Here is a 20,140-nt window from a genome sequence, read left to right as displayed (position 1 = left end):
GGTAGAGGTCATGGGTTTAGAAGGTGCTGTCTAAGGAGCCCTGGTGCGTTGCTGCAGTGCATCTTGTAGATGGTACACACTGCTATCACTGTGTGTCGGTGGTGGAGGGAGTGAATGTTTGTGGATGGGATGTCAATCAAGTGGGCTGCTTTGTCCTGGATGGTGTCGAGCTTCTTGAGTGTTGTTGGAGCTGCACCCATCCAGGCAAGTGGAGAGTATTCCATCACACTCCTGACTTGAGCCATGTAGATGGTGGACAGGCTTTGGGGAGTCAGGAGGTGAGTTACTCACCTCAGGATTCCTAGCCTCTGACCTGCTGTTGTAGCCACAGTATTTATATGGCTACTCCAGTTCAGTTTCTGGTCAATGGTAACCCCCAAATGTTAATAGTGGGGGATGTTGATTGTTAATAGGTTGTAAATAGATGTATGGATTTTGCCCTGGGAGTGAATCTATATATCGCCTCATACCATTGGTAAAATGTAATTAATTGTATTGGAGGGATTATGGCTGTGATTCAGCTTTTCTGGGAAAGGGAGTTGTTAGTTCAGCTCTATGTTGCCTATTGCAACACAAAGTCTACAAGAATGTTCGTTGGTAACATGTCAACTGTAATGAGCAGCCAATTAAAACTTGAGGAATTCTCCACGTGGCTGAAAGAAACCCATTGCTTCAGGAGTATGGTTGTGATTTGATTGTTGCGGGAAAGGGCGGAGTTCCAAGCATGAGGCAGCTTTTTGGGACTTGACATTTCATGAGAGATGGAGGTAGCCCAAAAAACATTTCAGTGAAGTTCCCAACACAGTAAAAGAAAAGTATTGACTTAAGAAATCAGAGATGCAACGGAACTCGGGATGGGTTGAGGTCACTCCGTGTAACTTCACTTGGTTGCTCAGGCTGAATATGGAATAAAGAGTTTAGATAGATTGATGAGAGGGTGCAGAGTCCTGGATGCTGATTCTGAATGAGTAATGCAAAGCTCCAAATACATGTTTAATTTCTAATTGTGGTCATTAATAATTGTCTGTATATTTATAAGGATCTACTAAACTTAGAGGTATATATTTCAACACTTAGAAATAGTAATACTTTAGATGAGCTTTTATTTTTATATAGGGTTTCCAAAAGAAAAGCTGGAAATCTAAAATAAAAATAGAAAATGCTGGTAATGCACAGTTCTTCCTATTTCATTTGCTGACTGCGGCCTGAATTTTCCACTCAATTTTCCCCATTTTTTTTTTGGCATATTTCCCCCAATATCAGTCAGCTGTGGCGCAGTTGGTAGCACTCTTGCTTCCAAGTCAATTTCAGGACTTGAATGCAACAATCTAGGTTGACTCTCCAGTGCAGTACTGAGGGAGTGCTGCGCTGTCGGAGGTGCTGTCTTTTGGATGAGATGTTAAACTGAAGTCCCATCTGTCCTCTCAGGTAGATGTAAAAGATCCCATGGCACTATTTTTAAGAAGAGCAGGAAAGTTATTCCCGGTGTGCTGACCAATATTTATCCCTCAGTCAACATCAACAGATTATCTGGTCATTATCACGTTGATGTTTCTGGGAGCTTGCTGTGTACAAATAAGCTGCCATGTTTCCTTCATTACAACAGTGACGCCATTTCAAAAAGTACTTCATTGGCTGTAAAGCACATTGGAATGTCTGGTGATTGTGAAAGGTGCTATATAAATGGAAGTCTTTTTTCTTGTTTAATCGACACAAAGGATCGCGGAAATTTAAGCGCAAATTGCTCGAGTTTCCGCGATCTTTTGCACTGCTTCTAAAAACATCCTGCTCGCAGTCGGCCTTGCCCGCAAAACTGGCCACACCCCCAGGATGAATTAACCACCTTTGGGAGTTTCCACTAATTGCGTTCATTTACAGGTTCCAAAAATAGAACTGGAATTTTGGGAGCAAGGACGCTATTGGTACAAATTGAAAGGTTTTCGATTTTTAAAAAAGTTTATTAAGGAATTCACGTGCCCCAATCTAGCTAGAAAATAGTTTTTAAAACATTTTTTTAGGAGTCTGTCAGGAAATTAAAATTGGGTCTTCTCTCAGGTAGTATATTGACGCTTATTTTTTTTAATGATAAACCCATTTTCAGCTGTATTAATCAAACTTTACCAAGTTACCACTCTGAGATTTATCAAGGAATATTTTTTAAAGTAATTTTTTTTTTAAATTAGGTTTTGAAGCATTGTGCTGCTTCCAGGCAGGTTTTGGATATGGCCATTTGCAAATGTGTTCAGGCAGAAACTTAAAGCGGGCGATGGGGAAGAAAAAACACTTTGCAAAACAGGTGCAATTTTGGGAGCAGTTGCTCTGAAATCACTGAGTCTAAAGTGGAAATTCTCTAACTTCATTGTGTATATCCAGCATTTTCCTGTTATTACTCATTATTCCAATGCTGAGGAGGTTTTAACAGAAGCATCTTTCTTTAACAGGAGGGGCAGGAAGAACAACTGTTGATGATTTATCATGATTTGAATCTGTCTTTTTAAATGTATTTCCGGGATGTTGGCATTTATTGCCTATCTCTTGTTACCCGGAGAACGCGGCAGTGAGCCTCCTCTTTGAACCACTAATTGATGCACACTAAGTGGCTTGTTAGGGCACTTCAGAGGAATGGCTAAGAGTCAAACACGCTAAAACAGAGCATGTAAGAATAGCAGGTCTCTTTCTCTAAAGGACATCAATGACCCAATTGGATTTTTTTTACAGCATATCTTTTATTTTCCAATTTCGTTAAACTGAACGCAAATTGTCAATCTACCGTGGTGGGATTTGAACTCGTTTCCTTGGAGATGATTCATCTATGCCTTTGGATTACTAGTCCAGTAACATTAGCACCACACTGTTTATGGGCAGTGGTGCATGGGCGGCGCAGTGGTTAGCATCGCAGTCTCACAGCTCCAGCGACCCGGGTTCAATTCTGGGTACTGCCTGTGTAGAGTTTGCAAGTTCTCCCTGTGTCTGTGTGGGTTTCCTCCGGGTGCTCCGGTTTCCTCCCACATGCCAAAGACTTGCAGGTTGATAGGTTAATTGGCCATTATAAATTGCCCCTAGTATAGGTAGGTGGTCGGATGTGATAAGGACAGGTGGGGATGTGGTAGGAATATGGAGTTAGTGTAGGATTAGTATAAATGGGTGGTTGATGGTCAGCACAGACCCGGTGGGCCGAAGGGCCTGTTTCTGTGCTGTATCTCTAAACTAAAACTAAAACTGGTGTAGGCAGTGACAGTTTGCTCAGGTGAACTAGGTTTGGGAAGAGTCTCGTGAGAGTAAAGGCATGCAACCCGACCTGAACCCGACGGGACCCGACGACACGTGTCGGGTTCGGGCCAGGTCGGGTTGCACTTCTGGGTGTGGCATTCGGGCTCGGGTCGGGTCGGGCCGGACACGCTCTATCAAAGGCTCCGATGTTCATTTAATTTTTGGATTAGTAAGGTGGTTTTGTCACAGTTATTTTAAACTTGTGCAGGTCAGCAACAAAGTGAAAAATGGAAGTTAACTGATGGTCAGGGCGGGGAAAAAAATGGAAGGACTCTGGCCGTGTCGGGCTCGGGTCGGATGTGATTCTGTTGGGCTCGGGTCGGGGGTTTTTTTTTTTTTTGCAGACCCGAGCAGGCCTTTACATGAGAGTTGGTTTGAGTTCCTCTGTTCACGTTGCAGCTTCTATTAAAAGGGGCCTTAAAAATGCTAAGTGTTGAGTATGCTGGCGGAATTTCAGTGTCACCAAGAAATGGCCTGATCAGCTCTGTGAGAGGAGCCTCACACAATGTGCTTCTCCTTTGCTTCTTTCTTCTGTTGTTCATGGGGTAACAAAAAAACTTTGAAAAGAGATAGGACAATTGGTTGTAGATTTGTTTTAAAAAGCAAAATGCTGCGGATGCTGGAAATCTGAAATGAAATCAGAAAGTGTTAGAAATACTCAGCAGGTCTGGCAGCATCTGTGGAGACAGAAACAGAGTTAACTGATGAACGGTCACAGACCTCAAATGTTAACTCTTTCTCTCTCTCTCTCTCTCTCTCTCCACAGATGTAGTTTTTTTTTCCTCACTCAGGAGATTTTAAGGTTAGGAGTGACTCAATATCATACGTTTTTCACCATGTCTACATTGGATAAACTTCACGTTTTCCTAGCCTTGTTTTTTTTGTAGGTAAGGAAACAGGAACAGAGGGCAAAGGCAACTGGTGGGAGCGATCAATGTTGGATGGATCCCCTTGCATTTTTTTTTCAGTCTTTTATTGAGTTATTTTCAAGGTGAGAATATCGTTCAAAGGAAACAGTGTAAGAAAACGCTCCAGCGCACCTTCGAACAGCATGTCAGTATGGTCTTCCACTCGCTGCTGGCGCTGTTGTGCCCTTTACCTGCTGCCACTGACCCCTATGACATTCTGCCTTTCCAATTCCTTTTTGGCCAGACTTGAACCCCTGCTGATGATGTGGTCACGATGATTTTTTTTGATTTATGCAGCATTACATGAAAATGATTTGAGAGGAACAATTTACTCTTCATTGCAGGTCTTCATGAGTTTGACAGTGTGCACAATTCCGAAGTGAATGAGTTTCGTGGGAGCATTCGTCAGTTTTGCGAGGAGAAAGCGGAAGAGAGGCAGCGACTGTCATGGCGGCAATGGATGGAATACAGCTTTCCCAGGGATCTGGAGCCAATCCCAGAAGTAGTAGATAACAGCATCACCAGGAAGCAGAGTAACCGAAACATTGTCATAAATGTGAAGTTTCAGTTCACTGAAGTGAGTATGCAATGCTTTCTTACTTGTTCTTCTAGTCTGTGTTGAAACAACTGCAAAAAGATCAACTTTGTTTTAACTGCATTCAAAACCCAATCTTTAAGAATTGGGAAAAGCCACACTGCTGCAAAAAATTAAATCTCAAAGGAGTGATTACTGGTTAATAAAAGAAAAATACTGCGGATGCTGGAAATCTGAAGTAAAAACAAGAAATGCTGGAAATACTCAGCAGGTCTGGCAGCATCTGTGGAGAGAGAAGCAGAGTTAACATTTCAGGTCAGTGACCCTTCATTAGTGATTACTGGTTGTTTGAAGTGTACACAGTACAGTAATAAAACCATAGGAAGGGGGCAACGGTGGGGCACTTAACCAGTTTACATTGAGAAAGCAGTTTTATCCAAACCAAAAAAACTACACGTTGACTGAGGTTTACAAAATAATATTCCTCATCTCAGCCATTAGTTTAAAATTCAATTGTCAACGCACCTTATAAAAGTGCCAGAAAATGGAATGGCTTGGTAGTTATTGGAGGGTTTAACATACTGGCCTCGAGGTTGTACTGTGCTGCACCTATATGGGTGTGGAACAGTTGCCTAAGTGTCCAATACAATGGCTGGCGTGTGTATAAAACCTTTTCAGAGCAATGTAACCTTTAATGATTGTCAGCTTAATGGAAATAGTAATTCAATCATCCTTCTGTGCTGAATAATGACCTACCATTCAATGTTGCACCAAAAAATACTTTCCAGAATTTCTCAATGACTTGATTGGCAAAAGCAAAATGTAACTGAGCAAAAGCAAATCCAATTTTAGGCTTGATTTCCTGTCTGGTTTGAGCCAGCTGATCTCTGCCAGGGTATCAGTAATGGACATCTAGTTAACCTAAGCATCCCAGCCTAGGGAGTTTTTTTTAATTCTTTCATAGGATGTGGGCATCGCTGGCTAGACCAGCATTTATTGCTCATCCCTAATTGCCCTTGAGAAGCCTGAACACTCAGATGAACAGGGAAAGACTATTTCTCTAATTAGGGAATCATTAAGACAGTGATATAAAGAGAAATGTTTTTACACAAAGGGTTGCAGGAGTATGGAATATGTCATCACAGACTGGTCAAGGCACAGACCATTGCGCTATTTGAGGGTGAAGGAGATAAGTATTTGAAGCAAAGGAAGATAGAGGGCGATGGGGAAAGATTATGGCAATGGGATTAATCTTGGTTGCTCAGAAGGTTGCAGGTTCAAGCCCCACTACAAAAACATGAGCACAAAAGTCTAGGCTGACACTCCAGTGCAATACTGAGGGAGTGCTACAATGTTGGAGGTGCTGTCTTTTGGATGAGATGATAAACCGAGGCCCTAGCTGCCTTCTTGGGTGGAGGTGAAAGCTCACACAGAAAGGTCTGGGACATTTGAAGAAAAGCAGGGGAAATATCCTCCGCGTCCTGAGCCAATATTTATCCCTCCAGCAACAGCACTAAAACAGGTTATCTGGAAGTTATAACTTTGCTGTTTGTGGGAGCTTGCTGTGCGCGAATTGGTTGCCATGTTTCCTACATTACAACAGTGACTATACGTCAAAAGCACTTTATTGGCTGTAAAACACTTTGGGACATCTTGAGGTTGTGAAGGGTACGATATAAATGCAAGTTCTTTTTCACCTTTCTCTACCATGATGCCAGTACCAACATGATGGGCTGAATGGCATCTGTCAGTGCATCAAACTTTAATGCTGCTATAGTTCCTGACTGTTACTCAGTGTGCTGTGTGGGAAACTGTGCATCTGAGATGTTAACAGCAGAACTGGGCTTGGCTTCTGGCACTTCATGGTTTAATAAGTAATCGGTGCTCATCCTTTGCGATCACAGGAGTATAAATTAAGCGAGAATGCTTCTCACAGCAGGGAGGCGACTTTGAAAGATGACGGTTTGAAAGAATGAATAATCAGGGCTATAATGTTGCAGCCCTGTGTCCAGTCCTGGCCTCCCTCTGAGCACAGCTCTCCTTCTGAAAGTCCTGACTTGACCCTATGTAGAATGGTCACTTGGGAGAAATTCCGGAAGGTGTCTGGAGCCTCTGGAACTGTTCCCAGCAGAGTCAACAGTTTCAGGAAGCAGAAGATGGGAGAAAATTGACTCGAAAAGAAAAACATGCTCCTGTCCAACTGTGGGAATATTGGGAACAACAGCAGTTAGCAAAGAAGATGCTCTGAGGCTTTAACCCTTTCACTGCTGCAGTTTTACACCACAATCAAAATTAATGCTCTTGCCTATCAAAGGAAAATATTTCTGTTTCTCTCTTTTACTCAATCTTTACTTCAGTGAGCACCAGCTGTGCAAGAGAGGCCTTGGGGGAAAACCTCGATAGACTTGTTACAGATGAGAGGCACATTATTTAACCTGGCCTCTATATACCACGACATTTCTGAAAGGCCTAAACTAAGGCCTTGCCAATTAGTGTGTGATTTTTTTTTTTCTCCCACCCCCATAACGGTCAAACCCAGAGCTGAAATTAGCCTGGGGTGTAGCACAGTTTGTAAAACATAAACCAGCTTGAACCGTGTGTGTTCCAGTTACCACTGTTCCTCCAAGAAGGCATCGGCAGCAAAACCAAAGTCATGAGTTACAGAAACTAACGGTGAGAGACTCTGTCCTAACTTCTCTGTCCCTGACTCCATTCAGATCTGGCTTTGGCATTCTCAAAACTTCACGGATCTGGGGTTTGGAGCATCACAGTGGATACTTTCCAGAGGAAGACCCAGTCTCACTAATGTTACCGTCCACCATTACTTGACCCAGATCAGCTTCCACAAATGGGAGAGAGAAAGGAGAAGGAAGACTGATTTTGTGGCAGTCTGTTCGGGTTGTACCATCAGAGGAGCTGGCCTTGAGCTGTAAATGGCTTGTCAATTTACTGGAATTTGCGATTCCTCTATGTTGTATTCCAGAAAGCCAGATGGTGAAGGATAGAAATGAAGCTGATCTTTATACACTTTTATAAGCATTTATTTAAAGAGTTGAACATTACAAACATGCACCTCCTCACCCAGTAACCACAGTTTCAGTCTGTTCCTATTTATAGGGGCACAAGTGAATCTCCAGTTAATCCCCACCACTTGCATACAATTAAATATACTCTATGCCTTGCCTTTCATCCCGTCCTAGTCTGAGTCAATGACAAGATTCAGGCAGGGGAAACTACTATGATTCTGGTCAGTCTTTATTAGGCTGAGCCAGGTTTTTGGATGTCTACCCCTAAACATTGCTTGATTCGATTGAATTCCTCTAAACAAAATCTGGTGCAATGAACCAGAAAGCCTCCAAGTTCCTGAAGAGAACCAGCTTAACAAAGGACACTCTACATTTTGTAGGTGAAATATTCCTGGCAATTAAGGGAGTCTTGAATGTTTCGTCCATTGATCTCAAGAACACAAAATAAGCCAACTTCCTGCTGTAATTACCAATGTTACACGACCAGAGGTTTTAATACCAACTGCTAGGTTATCTTAAGCTTCCCAACTTAATTAGAAGAAGTTGGAATCTGCAATTGGGCACGGTATGGATCGCTCCTGTTGTTTTGGTTATATGCTGCACATTGGAAGTGTGATACTGCCTCAATAAAGGGGCTAAATGCAACAGATTTAAAAGAGTATCTATGGAGCATTAATTGGAGTTGTGTTGCACTATGTGATTCATATCCCATAGTACTGGAGTTCAAGATCAACATTTTATCTGGCTGCATTTTACAAAACACCTGCTGTGTAAATTTTTGTCTAAATCCCCTTTTAACTTCTTTTGCAAGATTACATTGACATGGGTCCACAGCACAAAGCTGCCCATGACTTGACTTGAAATGATTCCAATTAAATAGTCTCAGTTGAGGCACAAAGGTGGTTGCCATGGCAAATGAAAAACACCACATTGGTGGTGTCGAGAGGTTGGGTTTACAAATTTTGGGTCCGATTTAGTTGAATGGTGGAACAGGCCTGAGGGGCTGAATGGCCTACTCCTGTTCCTATGTCTGCACTAAATATTGTCTTGAGTTAAGCATCACTAGTCACTCCTAAGCAAACTCTGTCCTGTACAATCTGAAACGTGCCTGTACAGTTTGATATTTACTAGAGGTTAGAACTGCCTGAATAGCTAGTTCATTATCTCTATGCTGTGTTATGGAGAATTACATATAATTCTGGAGGTCACCATTGACCAGAGACATAACTGGACCACCCACATAAATACTGTGGCTACAAGGGCAGGTCAGAGGCTGGAAATTCTGCAGCGAGTAACTCACTTCCTGACTCCCCAAAGCCTGTCCACTATCTACAAGGCACAAGTCAGGAGTGTGATAGAATACTCTCCACTTGCCTGGATGGGTGCAGCTCCAACAACACTCAAGAAGCTCGACACCATCCAGGACAAAGCAGAGCAAAGCTTTATTGGCACACCATCCACCATGTTAAATATTCACTCCCTCCACCACTGATGCACAGTGCCAGCAGCGTGTGCCATCTACAAGATGCACTGCAGCAACTCACCAAGGCTCCTTCGACAGCACCTTCCAAACCTGTGGCCTGTACCAACTCGAACAAGGGCAACAATTGCATGGGAACACCGCCAACTGCAAGGTTTACTCCAAGTGACATGCTGTTCCTTCACTGTCACTGGGCCAAAATACTGGAATTTCCTCCTTGACAGCACTATGTGTGTACCTACACCACACAGACTTCAGCTGTTGAAGAAAGCAGCTCGTCTCAAGGGCAGTTAAATGCACAGTATAGAAACCGGCCATTCGGCCCAACCAGTCCGTGCTAGAGTTAATGCTCCACTCAAGCTTTGTCTCAACCTTCCTTATCTAATTATATGAGCATAACCCTCTATTTCCTTCTCCCACATGTGTTTATCCAGCTTTCCCTTAAATGTATCTATACTATCACTTCAACCATTCTCTAATAGTGAATTTCAATTTCTCACCACTCTCTCGGTGAAGAATTTTTGGACTGCTTTGTCTTCTGCAGCTCATAGATGTTTATTTTTTTTTTTAACATCAGGAAAGTTTCAGCTTCCAAATTTCCTCCCAAGCGCCTCCTGCACTTCTAATGAAATTGGCAGTGAAGAAAAAAGCTACAGTTTTCCGGCATAAAGTAGTTGAAGACCCAGAAGATTACACCCTTCAAGTGAACGGAACGGAAGAATTTATCTACGGAAACTACCCTCTTGGTCGATTTAAGGTGAGCTGCCTCATTTTTGTTGTCTTCATTTTGGTGATATGTACCATCCAGTTTGTGTTGTTTTACCGTGCCACTCCGGTGCCAGTGTTTGCTTCAAAGGGTCCTGGGTATTTGTTCGACCCTCAGCAGGGTTGATGCCCAGACCTATCAGAGGCAGGGCTTGGCATTATGGAGCTACAGTGCTTGACACTTCATGAAGGGTGGCTCCTATCAGTTGACAACTGAAGTTGCAAATATTGGAGCGGCTTTTGTACACCCTGTGAAGAGCAATGATATTTCTGGTCTTAAAACTCAACTGTAGGATTGGAATAGCATAAAATATATCTACAGTTAGTATGTGCTTGTTTATTAATTGTGCGATGGCAGCCAAGTAATTTGAACGGACAATCATGAGTTTGACTTCCAGGGAAACAAACTGCCTCAGTCAGGTTTCATCTAATCTAACCTGCTCATCACCTCCCCTGTCAGCATTCCGAAGGGCTAGTTCCCTCTGCAACCGCAGGTCCACTCCTCCATCACCCCCGACACCTCGTCCCTTTCCCACAGCACCTTACCATGCAATCGCAGGAGGTGTAGTACCTGCCCTTTTACCTCCTCTCTCCTCACCATCCAAGGCTCCGAACACTCCTTCCAGGTGAAGCAGCGATTTACCTGTACTTCCTTCAATTTAGTATACTGTATTTGTTGCTCACAATGCAGTCGCCTCTACATTGGGGAGACCAAACATAGATTGCATGACTGCTTTGTGGAACACCTTTGCTCAGTCTGAAAACATGACCCGAGTTTCCGGTTTCTTGCCATTTCAACACCCTCCCCCCCACCACCCCCCCCCTGCTCTCATGCCCACATTTCTGTCCTTGGCCTGCTGCAGTGTTCCAGTGAACATCACCGCAAGTTTGAGAAGCAGCACCTAATCTTCCACTTGGGCACATTACAGCTTTGCGGACTCAAGATTGAGTTCAACAATTGCAGAATATGACTGGCCTTATTTTATATTTTTCTATTTAAAAAATTTTATTTTTTAACCATGTGCCTATTTTTCATGTGGACAGAGCTGCTCATTATTCTGCCATTCACACTCTCACTGGACTAATGCTTTGTCTTTCACCAGAAACATTAACATGCTCTTTGCCTTTGTCCCTTGACAGCTTTGTTATTTAATCTCTCCTGCCCTCTGCCCGATTACCCTTTTGTTCTTTTCTCCACCAACCTGCCCCTCCCTCACATGCTTAAAACCTAATTCTTTTCCAACCTTTGCCAGTTTTGATGAAAGGTCACAGACCTGAAACGTTTCTTCTGCTTCTCCCTCCACAGATGCTGCCAGACCTGCTGAGTATTTCCAAAATGTTCTATTTTTATTTCCTCTGTTCTAATCTGAGCTACAACTTTGTAGTGTTGTGGTGTGCCATTCCATCTGGGGACAGTGGCAAAAGACTTAGCCCACTTGGGACACTCCTGAGAGATCAGGAAACAGCGTCAGTGAGAGTTATGAGGATCTCTATGATTCAGATCACCCGACTCATCCGTCTGGAGGGAGGTAGAAGATAACGATTGCAAACCTCTTGAGATGGTAGAGCAGTGGCTGGAATGGAGAGCTGTAATTTGAGGATAGGTGTCACTATTTTAGCAGTTATCTAAATCAAATGAATATATCACATCCTTCAACTGCCTAACCTGCCAACAGAGAACCTATTTGAATAGGTAAATCAAAATTATGCAAAATGAACCAGAAATTAGATTGTCTGAATATTTGGAGTGTAGAGGAAGGGCTGGTTAATTGAATTTGAATTCAATTAATAAAATCTGGAATTAAAAAGCTAGTCTAATGATGGCCATGAAACCATTGTCGATTGTTGTAAAAACCCATCTGGTTCACTAATGTCCTTCAGGGAAGGAAATCTGCTGTCCTTACCTGGTCTGGCCTACATGTGACTCCAGACCCACAGCAATGTGGTTGACTCTTACATGCCCTCTGAAATGGCCTAGCAAGCCACTCAGTTGTATCTAACCACTAGCACTGTGGGTGTACCTACCCCACATGGACTGCAGCGGTTCAAGAAGGCAGCTCACCACTACCTTCTAAAGGGCAATTAGGGATGGGTAATAAATGCTGGCCTGGCCAGCGATGCCCACATCCCATGAATGAATAAAAGAAAAGCTGTTATGAGGTATAATCACTATGATGATCTGCAATAAAGCCTGGCTCGGGTATAAAATTAAAACCCGACCCAACCACAGCCAACCCGAACCCGACCCGGGCCCGAGTCCTTTAATTTGTTTTCGCACCCGACACAACCCAAGATGAATCTCCTTCATCCGTTCCGGCAGCAGGCTATTCCTGCAGATGGAGTTGTGGGGAATCATGGGTAAGCCTGATCCTGTGACTTCCCGAAGCAGCACCGTCCAGCTCGACGCAACCTGAGCCCGAATGCTGGACTCGGTATATAGCCCAGAACCTGACACATGTAGTCGAGTCTCATCGGGGTTGGGTAGCCATGTTTTAATCTGCACTGACACAATGGCCACCTCCTGTTCTGCAGCAATTCTGTGATATCAACTCTCAGATTATTTCTTGTACACTGTTTTGTGATCTTATGTTTATCGAGAAAATGATTAGCCGGTAATTACAAGGACAAACTGCATCAAAATGTAATGTGCGTTAATAAGTTACCAGCACAAATAAGCCCTGTATTTTTCTTTTTGCAGTATATCTGTAACTGTATGTCCAGTAATCTAACTCCGCATCTGACAATGGTCCATAATACCACAATAAAGACCTGCCAAGATGAGCAGTCCAATTGCATGGGACAAATCACAAAGAGCCGTTCACACTCCAAACCACCGCCACTACCAATTAAAAAGGTAAGGAACTCAGATTGTTTATTCCCTCAGGACCTGTCTAAGGGGGAAAGGAGTGAACCGGATTACCCAGTGATGCAAATGCAAATTCTAAGCAAATATCGAACAATAAAGGATCACGGCAATCAAAAACACAGGTGGGTTAGTTTGTGTCACTTGGCTCTGCTACATTGATATTTGTTTGCTTTAGTGCAGAAATGTTTGCTCAGTTTGAATGAGCTAAATTTATCCTGTTTAAACAATTACAGCAATATTGAACAGACGTCTACAAGCTATAGAAAATGGTGCAGAAATTCTAGGGCAAATAGCATTCATCTGAGGTCTCTGGGCAATGAGTGAGTGGAAAGTGAAAGGATATAGGAAGAGGCTGGGTAAATGTAATTAGGACTATTTTCTCAGCTGGAGGGACAATGCCAGAATGGACTGGTGGGGCTGAATGGCCTATTTCAATGCTGGAACATCCTTGTCTTTCTATGAATGATACACAAGAGATTTCCTATGTCACTGAACCAGGTTTAATGGGACAGCGCAACATCTGCTGAAAACAAATGTTGATTTTATTTTACTCAAAAACATTTATTTTCTTCAGATGCATAAAAGATTGATACTGGAAAAGCCCAACCTATTAACAAAGTGAAAGGCATTAATTCTGAGATGGATTTCAACTTTGCCCCACCCCCGCTCAGTGAATGAAATACCTTGTTTGCACTTGTAGCTCTAGATAATGGAGTAGTCTTATTTACTTAACGACATCTAAGTGGAGCTGCTCCACTGTTTCATTGAATGGTGTCGATCAAACACTCATTTTACTGCATCGTAAACATAACTTGTTTGCAATTTGAGCCAATGTTTGAGCTGTAGCAGATGTCTCAAGGCAATGGGCAGGTTGACTTGCCCCATATACAATCCCTCTTGGGGCACCTGTGCGATTAGGTTGAAATGTCCAGAGTTTGCAGCAAAAGTAGGAACTTGCAACATATATAGTATCTTTCACATCCTAAATTGTTTTACAACCAATGGGGTTACTTGTGAAGTGCTATGTGGACAAATTTTTTTTTTATTTCCAAAATATACTTTATTCATAAAAATCTGTAAAAATTACATTCCCAGTTTAAAACAGCATCAAGTCAAAGAATACAGACAGTTCAAAGGTGATCAGTTACCTTCTATACAATCATGTGTTGCCTCACAACCCTTCCATTTCATTGTCATGCCATATACATTTTTACATTTACAACACACAAAATTTCTCCGATACAGTTCGAGGGGTTTCCCATGGATCCAGTCCCTCAGTTCAGCTTGGTGGGGGGACCTTACACTGTGGTCTTTCCCCATTGAGCCTTTGCTGCGGCTGCCCCAAGCTTTAGTGCGTCCCTCAGCACGTAGTCCTGGACCTTGGAATGTGCCAGTCTGCAACATTCAGTGGTGGACAACTCTTTGCGCTGTAAGACCAACAAGTCTCGGGTAGACCAAAGGGCGTCTTTCACTGAATTGATAGTCCTCCAGCAGCCGTTGATGTTTGTCTCGGTGTGCGTCCCTGGGAACAGCCCGTAGAGCACAGACTCCTGTGTTACAGAGCTGCTTGGGATGAACCTCGACAAAAACCACTGCATCTCTTTCCACACCTGCTTTGCGAAGACACATTCCAGGAGGAGGTGGGCGACCGTCTCTTCCCCACCACAGCCAACGCTGGGGCACTGTGCAGAGGGGGCGAGACTTCGGGTGTGCATGAAGGATCTGACGGGGAGGGCCCTTCTCACCACCAGCCAAGCTACGTCTTGGTGCTTGTTTGAAAGTTCTGGTGATGAGGCATTCCGCCAAATGACTTTGACGGTCTGCTCGGGGAACCATCCGACAGGATCCATCGTCTCCTTTTCCCGTAGGGCCTTGAGGACATTCCGTGCAGACCACTGCCTGATGGACCGGTGGTCAAAGGTGTTTTTCCGCAGAAACTGCTCCACGAAGGATAGGTGGTACGGCACGGCCCAACTGCATGGAGCGTTCCGCGGCAATGTGACCAGGCCCATCCTTCGCAACACCGGGGACAGATAGAACCTCAGCACGTGGACAAATGCTGCAGTCTACGAAGAGCAAATGAACGACCAGCAGTGTGACAACACTAGGTGTTTGACCTGTACTCGTACGTGAGCCACATTAAAGTCTCCCTGGGTACCAGTGCTATCAACAGAATTACTTTAACATCTGGGATACTGGGATAATTTTAAAATCCAGTCTGATTATGGATTGCACATAAAAATAAGTCATCGGGTTACTGATGAGGCATTTCACCAAGTATAATTTTCACCCGGTTGTTATCATGGTGCGTTATGTTTAGAATCTTGTCCCTCCAGCTCAGTAAATAGTCTTAACTACATTTACCCAGCCTCTTCCTATATCCCTTCGCTTTCCACTTACTCATTGCCCAGAGACCTCAGAATTTTGATGAATGCTATTTGCCCTAGAATTTCTGCACCATTTTCTATAGCTTGTAGACGTCTGTTCAATATTGCTGTAATTGTTTAAACAGGATAAATTTAGCTCATTCAAACTGAGCAAACATTTCTGCACTAAAGCAAACAAATATCAATCCAGCAGAGCCAAGTGTGTTTTTGATTGCTGTGATCCTTTATTGTTAGACATTTGCTTAGAATTTCCATTTTTACCTTTTCTTGAATTACTTATGGAGATGTAAGTTCAGATATTTAAAATGCCCCAAATATGTTGCTTAAGTAGGAAATATAGAAGCAAGCTGCAAAAAGGAGAAAAAAAAGATTAGATTGTAGAGTTGAAAAGTTTTGAATGATCTTGGAGAACGTGAGAAAGGTTGCCCTGTGGTAAACAAGCCAAAATTGCAGGAAATAAGTTGTTGAAGTGACCACAGTCACTTGGAGTTCAAAGTACACCTCAATGCTTTAGGGACTTTACAATTTTAAAAGCAACGTTGCACCAACACATGATACAGAAATCCTGTAGTATTCTAACATTCAAAGTTAAAAATAGACACCGGTAAGTACTTTCAATATACTGTGTGGTTAATAGTGTTCGAGATGCTAATCAGAAATACGACGATAGAAACAAATTTTCTTTGCAAGAATGCTTGAATATAGTAAATGTAAACTGACTAGGTATTTCTATGAATATAATTTACACTTGATGCCTCAACTTATCTTGCAGATAGTGTCATTTGTTATTCCTATTGATAGTTCTGTCTTGAAAGAGGTAAAAAGAACATTGATTCTAGTGACAATAGACTTAGCACATTCTTTAATTCCCATCAATCTGTCCTTTGACTGGAGGCTGTGTTGAAGCTACCGCACCCACCCCCCGCCCCCCATTAAACTTGATGCCGTGTCTTCGTTTTCTGTCATGCTTCCGGCTGGACCATCCTTACCAAAATGCTGTCAACAGTTTTCTTTAAAGTAAAAGATGTTGTGCAATTCAATCCCTTGTCTGTGCTGAGTTAACCTATCAGCTTGGTCTAGGCACAGGGTTACTGAAATTGTCATTAATGCCCATATGGAGGCTAACGTCAGCAGGGGAATGGGGTTTGTTGCCTTTCCCAATTACGATTGACACTTACATTTGTGGATGTCATTTGAGGAAATAACTCGGCTTGGCTGTAATGGTCCTCAAAACTGAATCCCTCAACGTCCGAACTTGTTAGCGAACATTGGCCAAATGGGCATGGTATGGAGAGCGACTGGTGCCTGTGGTGCTTGTCCCAGCGAGGAGTCAGTCCCTTCAGGAGAGGAAGATGGGTGGGAAGAAAATTTGGCAGAATAGATCGGCGGAAAGGAACTAGAGTTATACAGCACAGAAACAGGCCCTTCGGCCCATCATGTTTATGCCGGCCATCAAGCACCTATCTATTCTAATCCCATTTTCCAGCACTTTGGCCCGTAGTTTTGTATGCTATGGTGTTTCAAGTGCTCATCTAAATACTTCTTAAATGTTGTGAGGGTTCCTGCCTCTACCACCCCTTCAGGCAGTGTGTTCCAGATTCCAACCACTCTCTGGGTGAAAAAATCTTTCCTCAAATCCCCTCTAAACCTCCTGCCCCTTACCTTAAATCTATGCCCCCTGGTTATTGACACCTCCGCTAAGGGAAAAAAGTTTCTTCCTATCTATGCCCCTCATAATTTTGTGTACCTCAATCAGGTCCCCCCTCAGCCTTCTCTGATCTTAGGAAAATCCTAGCCTATCCAGTCTTTCTTCGTAGCTGAAATGCTCCAGCCCAGGCAACATTCTAGTGAATCTCCTCTGCACCCTCTCCAGTGCAATCACATCCTTCCTATAGTGAACTACACCATGGAGTAGATAAATAATTTTAATGCACGGAAAAAGATGGTGTAGCTGTCTGGAATCTTTTGGTCAGTGGTTTACTATTGAATCTTTGCCAGAGACATTTCTTTCCCCCCTTCCTGCACTCTGCTCTTCTCTGCTGGTGTGTGTGAGAGTAGCTTAGGGCACAAACAAGCTTCAGGAAGCAAGGATAGAACAATTCAGATTTGATCTTTTGCCAGTTCAGAGACATGTGCTTTAAAGCCACTTCCTTTGTTCTTTCTTTGTTATCTTTTAAAATGCAGCACTACAATATTACTATTATGCACAGACCTGAAGTCTGCTGGGAACACAACAAAGCTCGGCTGTTGGAGCTGCTTGTAGTTTCACAACATTCAGAGTGAAGATATCACATGCTGTGTACTCAGTGACCTTCCAGATAGATTGGAAACAGCAGCTTTTTAAAAATATTCCTTCATGGGATGTGGGCGTCGCTGGCAAGGCCAGCATTTATTGCCCATCCCTATTTGCCCTTGAGAAGGTGGTGGTGAGCATGTGATGCACGTCTTGTGAACCAGCAGAGAGGAGGGAGTTTTGGTTGTTGGCCGAACTGGGCTGAACTTGATTGGCTTCACTGACGCAGCATTTATACTTGGTCTGTTCACTTGTGCCAGATTCGCTGCGAAGGTGCAGGGGAATCCCAGCAGCTTGCAAAGAATTAATAGCATACAGGCCGAGCACCTGTACTTTACATGGACGGTCAGTGTTTTGGACCCTGTGTCTGTCCGCTCATATTTGCAGATGGAAAGCAATCGCTATTTAAACACCATAACCAACTGTGCTGACCTTCCCCTTTTGGTGGATCTCCTGTGGCTCTAATTGTGGCCTGCAGCGGAGGTCGGTCAGTGTAGCTTGCATAGTGGCGGGGGGTGGTTTAGGAGGAGGTTAGTGGTGAGGCTCTGAGTGCGGGTGGATGCCAGGTTTGGGTTTGGAATATGAATGTGTGGGTAGCAAGACATGGTAACTTTATTTACAAAATGAAAATTAAATTCCAATAATGTTGAGGCATTAGCAGGCTCCAGAGTGGATTACAAACAGTCAGCTGTAGAGCAGGACATGTACTTTTACAATTGAGTCCAAGGCTTATTTTTATTTTATTTTTATTTTTTATTTCGAGATACAGCACTGAAACAGGCCCTTTGGCCCACCGAGTCTGTGCCGACCAAGAACCACACATTTATATTAACTCTACAGTAATCCCATATTCCCTAACACCTACCGACACTAGGGGCAATTTATAATGGCCAATTTACCTATCACCTGCAAGTCTTTGGCAGTGGGAGGAAACCGGAGCACCCAGCTAAAACCCACACGGACACAGGGAGAACTTGCAAACTCCGCACAGGCAGTATCCAGAATTGAACCCGGGTCCCTGGAGCTGTGAGGCTGTGGTGCTGACCTCTGTGCCCAAATGTCTTTGCTTCAGCCACAAATGGAGTTGCATGTTGCTGTAGGTAACCTTAAAATCACAGAATGACACAGCGTGAAAGAGGCCATTTGGCCCCTTGTGCCTGTGCTAGCTCTGTGGAAGAGCTCGCCAGTTAATCCCACTCTTGCCCCATGGTTCTGTACATGTTTTTCCTTCAAGTATTCATCCGATTCCCATTTGAAAGTTACTGTTAAACTATTTCGGGCAGTGCATTCGAGATCACAACTCGCTGAGTTTTTTTTAACAAAAAAAGTTCCCTCATGTTGCCTCTGATTCTTTGGTCAATCACCTGTAACGTCTTCCGTGCTGTGTCATTCTGTAATTTTAAAATTACCTGCAGCAACGTGCAACTCCATTTGTGGCTGATGTAAAGACTTTCGGGCCTCTGCCACAAGCCTTGGACTCAATTTTAAAAGTACATGTCCTGCTCTACAGCTGTCTGTTTGTAATCCACTCTGGAGCCTGCTATCCAGAACACTATTGGAATTTAATTTTCATTTTGTAAATAAAGCTGCTATGTCTTGCTACCCACACATTCATATTCCAACCCCAAACTTGACATCCACCCGCACTCAAAGCCTCACCACTAACCTCCTCCTAAACCCCCCCTATGCCAGCTGCACTGAACAGCCTCCGCTGCAGGCCACAATTACAGCCACCAAAAGGCAGAGGTCAGCACAGTTGGTAATGGTGTTTAAATAGCGATTGCTTTCCATCTGCAAATATGAGCGGACAGACACGGTCCAAAACACTGACCGTCCATGTAAAGTACAGGTGCTCGGCCTGTATGCTATTAATACTTTGCAAGCTGCTGGGATTCCCCTGCACCTTCGCAGCGAACCTGGCACAAGTGAACAGACCAAGTATAAATGCTGCGTTAGTGAAGCCAATCAAGTTCAGCTCAGTTCAGCCAACAACTGAAAGTCCCTCCTTTCCGCTGGTTCACAGGGAATGTATCACATGCTCACCACCACTTTCTGAAGGGCAATTAGAGATGGGCAATAAATGCTGGCCTTGCCAGTGATGCCCACATCCCACGAATGAATAAAAAAAAATCTATCTGGAAGGTCACTGAGTACACAGCATGTGATATCTTCACGCTGAATGCTGTGAAACTACAAGCAGCTCCAACAGCCGAGCTTTGTTGTGTTCCCAGCAGACTTTAGGCCCTCTAGTCACTGCTGCTATTGAAAACAGTAAACTATCAAAACCATTCATAATTTAGAGCACCAGTATCAAATATCCAAACCTTTTGTAAGCTTTAAGGAACTTACTGCCATTTAATTCCTAGGAGAATTCATTGATCAGAATTCAAATGAAGGCAACACTATTCCAAAGACATGCCACTAAGTCTCGACTTGGATGGTGTAATCAATTTTGCTTATTTAAAAATTTGCTTCATTGTGAATTGCCAGAAAGGTTTTGTGTAATATAAAAGAGTAAAGCAACCAAGTAGAAAGGAGAAAAATACAGGAACTTAACCAATGAGGAACAACTAATAAGGACAAGAAATTTGATGCGAGGTACCCAACAAT

At 43.3% G+C, this 20,140-nt stretch overlaps 1 protein-coding gene across 8 annotated transcripts in view; it reads left to right on the top strand.

The window, feature by feature from the left end:
• pik3cd (phosphatidylinositol-4,5-bisphosphate 3-kinase, catalytic subunit delta) overlaps positions 1 to 20,140 on the top strand; it is a 214,981-nt gene that overhangs the window by 134,378 nt on the left and 60,463 nt on the right. For all 8 annotated transcript variants that reach the window (XM_068016969.1, XM_068016966.1, XM_068016968.1 and 5 more), the window contains 3 exons: positions 4,523 to 4,755; positions 9,797 to 9,976; positions 12,683 to 12,838. In XM_068016969.1, coding sequence (XP_067873070.1) covers positions 4,523 to 4,755; positions 9,797 to 9,976; positions 12,683 to 12,838 — 569 coding nt within the window. The remainder of the gene's footprint in view (positions 1 to 4,522; positions 4,756 to 9,796; positions 9,977 to 12,682; positions 12,839 to 20,140) is intronic.

This window comes from Heterodontus francisci, chromosome 37 (genome assembly GCF_036365525.1).
Source record: "Heterodontus francisci isolate sHetFra1 chromosome 37, sHetFra1.hap1, whole genome shotgun sequence".
Lineage (NCBI taxonomy): Eukaryota > Metazoa > Chordata > Chondrichthyes > Heterodontiformes > Heterodontidae > Heterodontus > Heterodontus francisci.
Note: the sequence above shows the minus strand (reverse complement) of the source record. Positions and strands in the feature narration are given on the sequence as shown.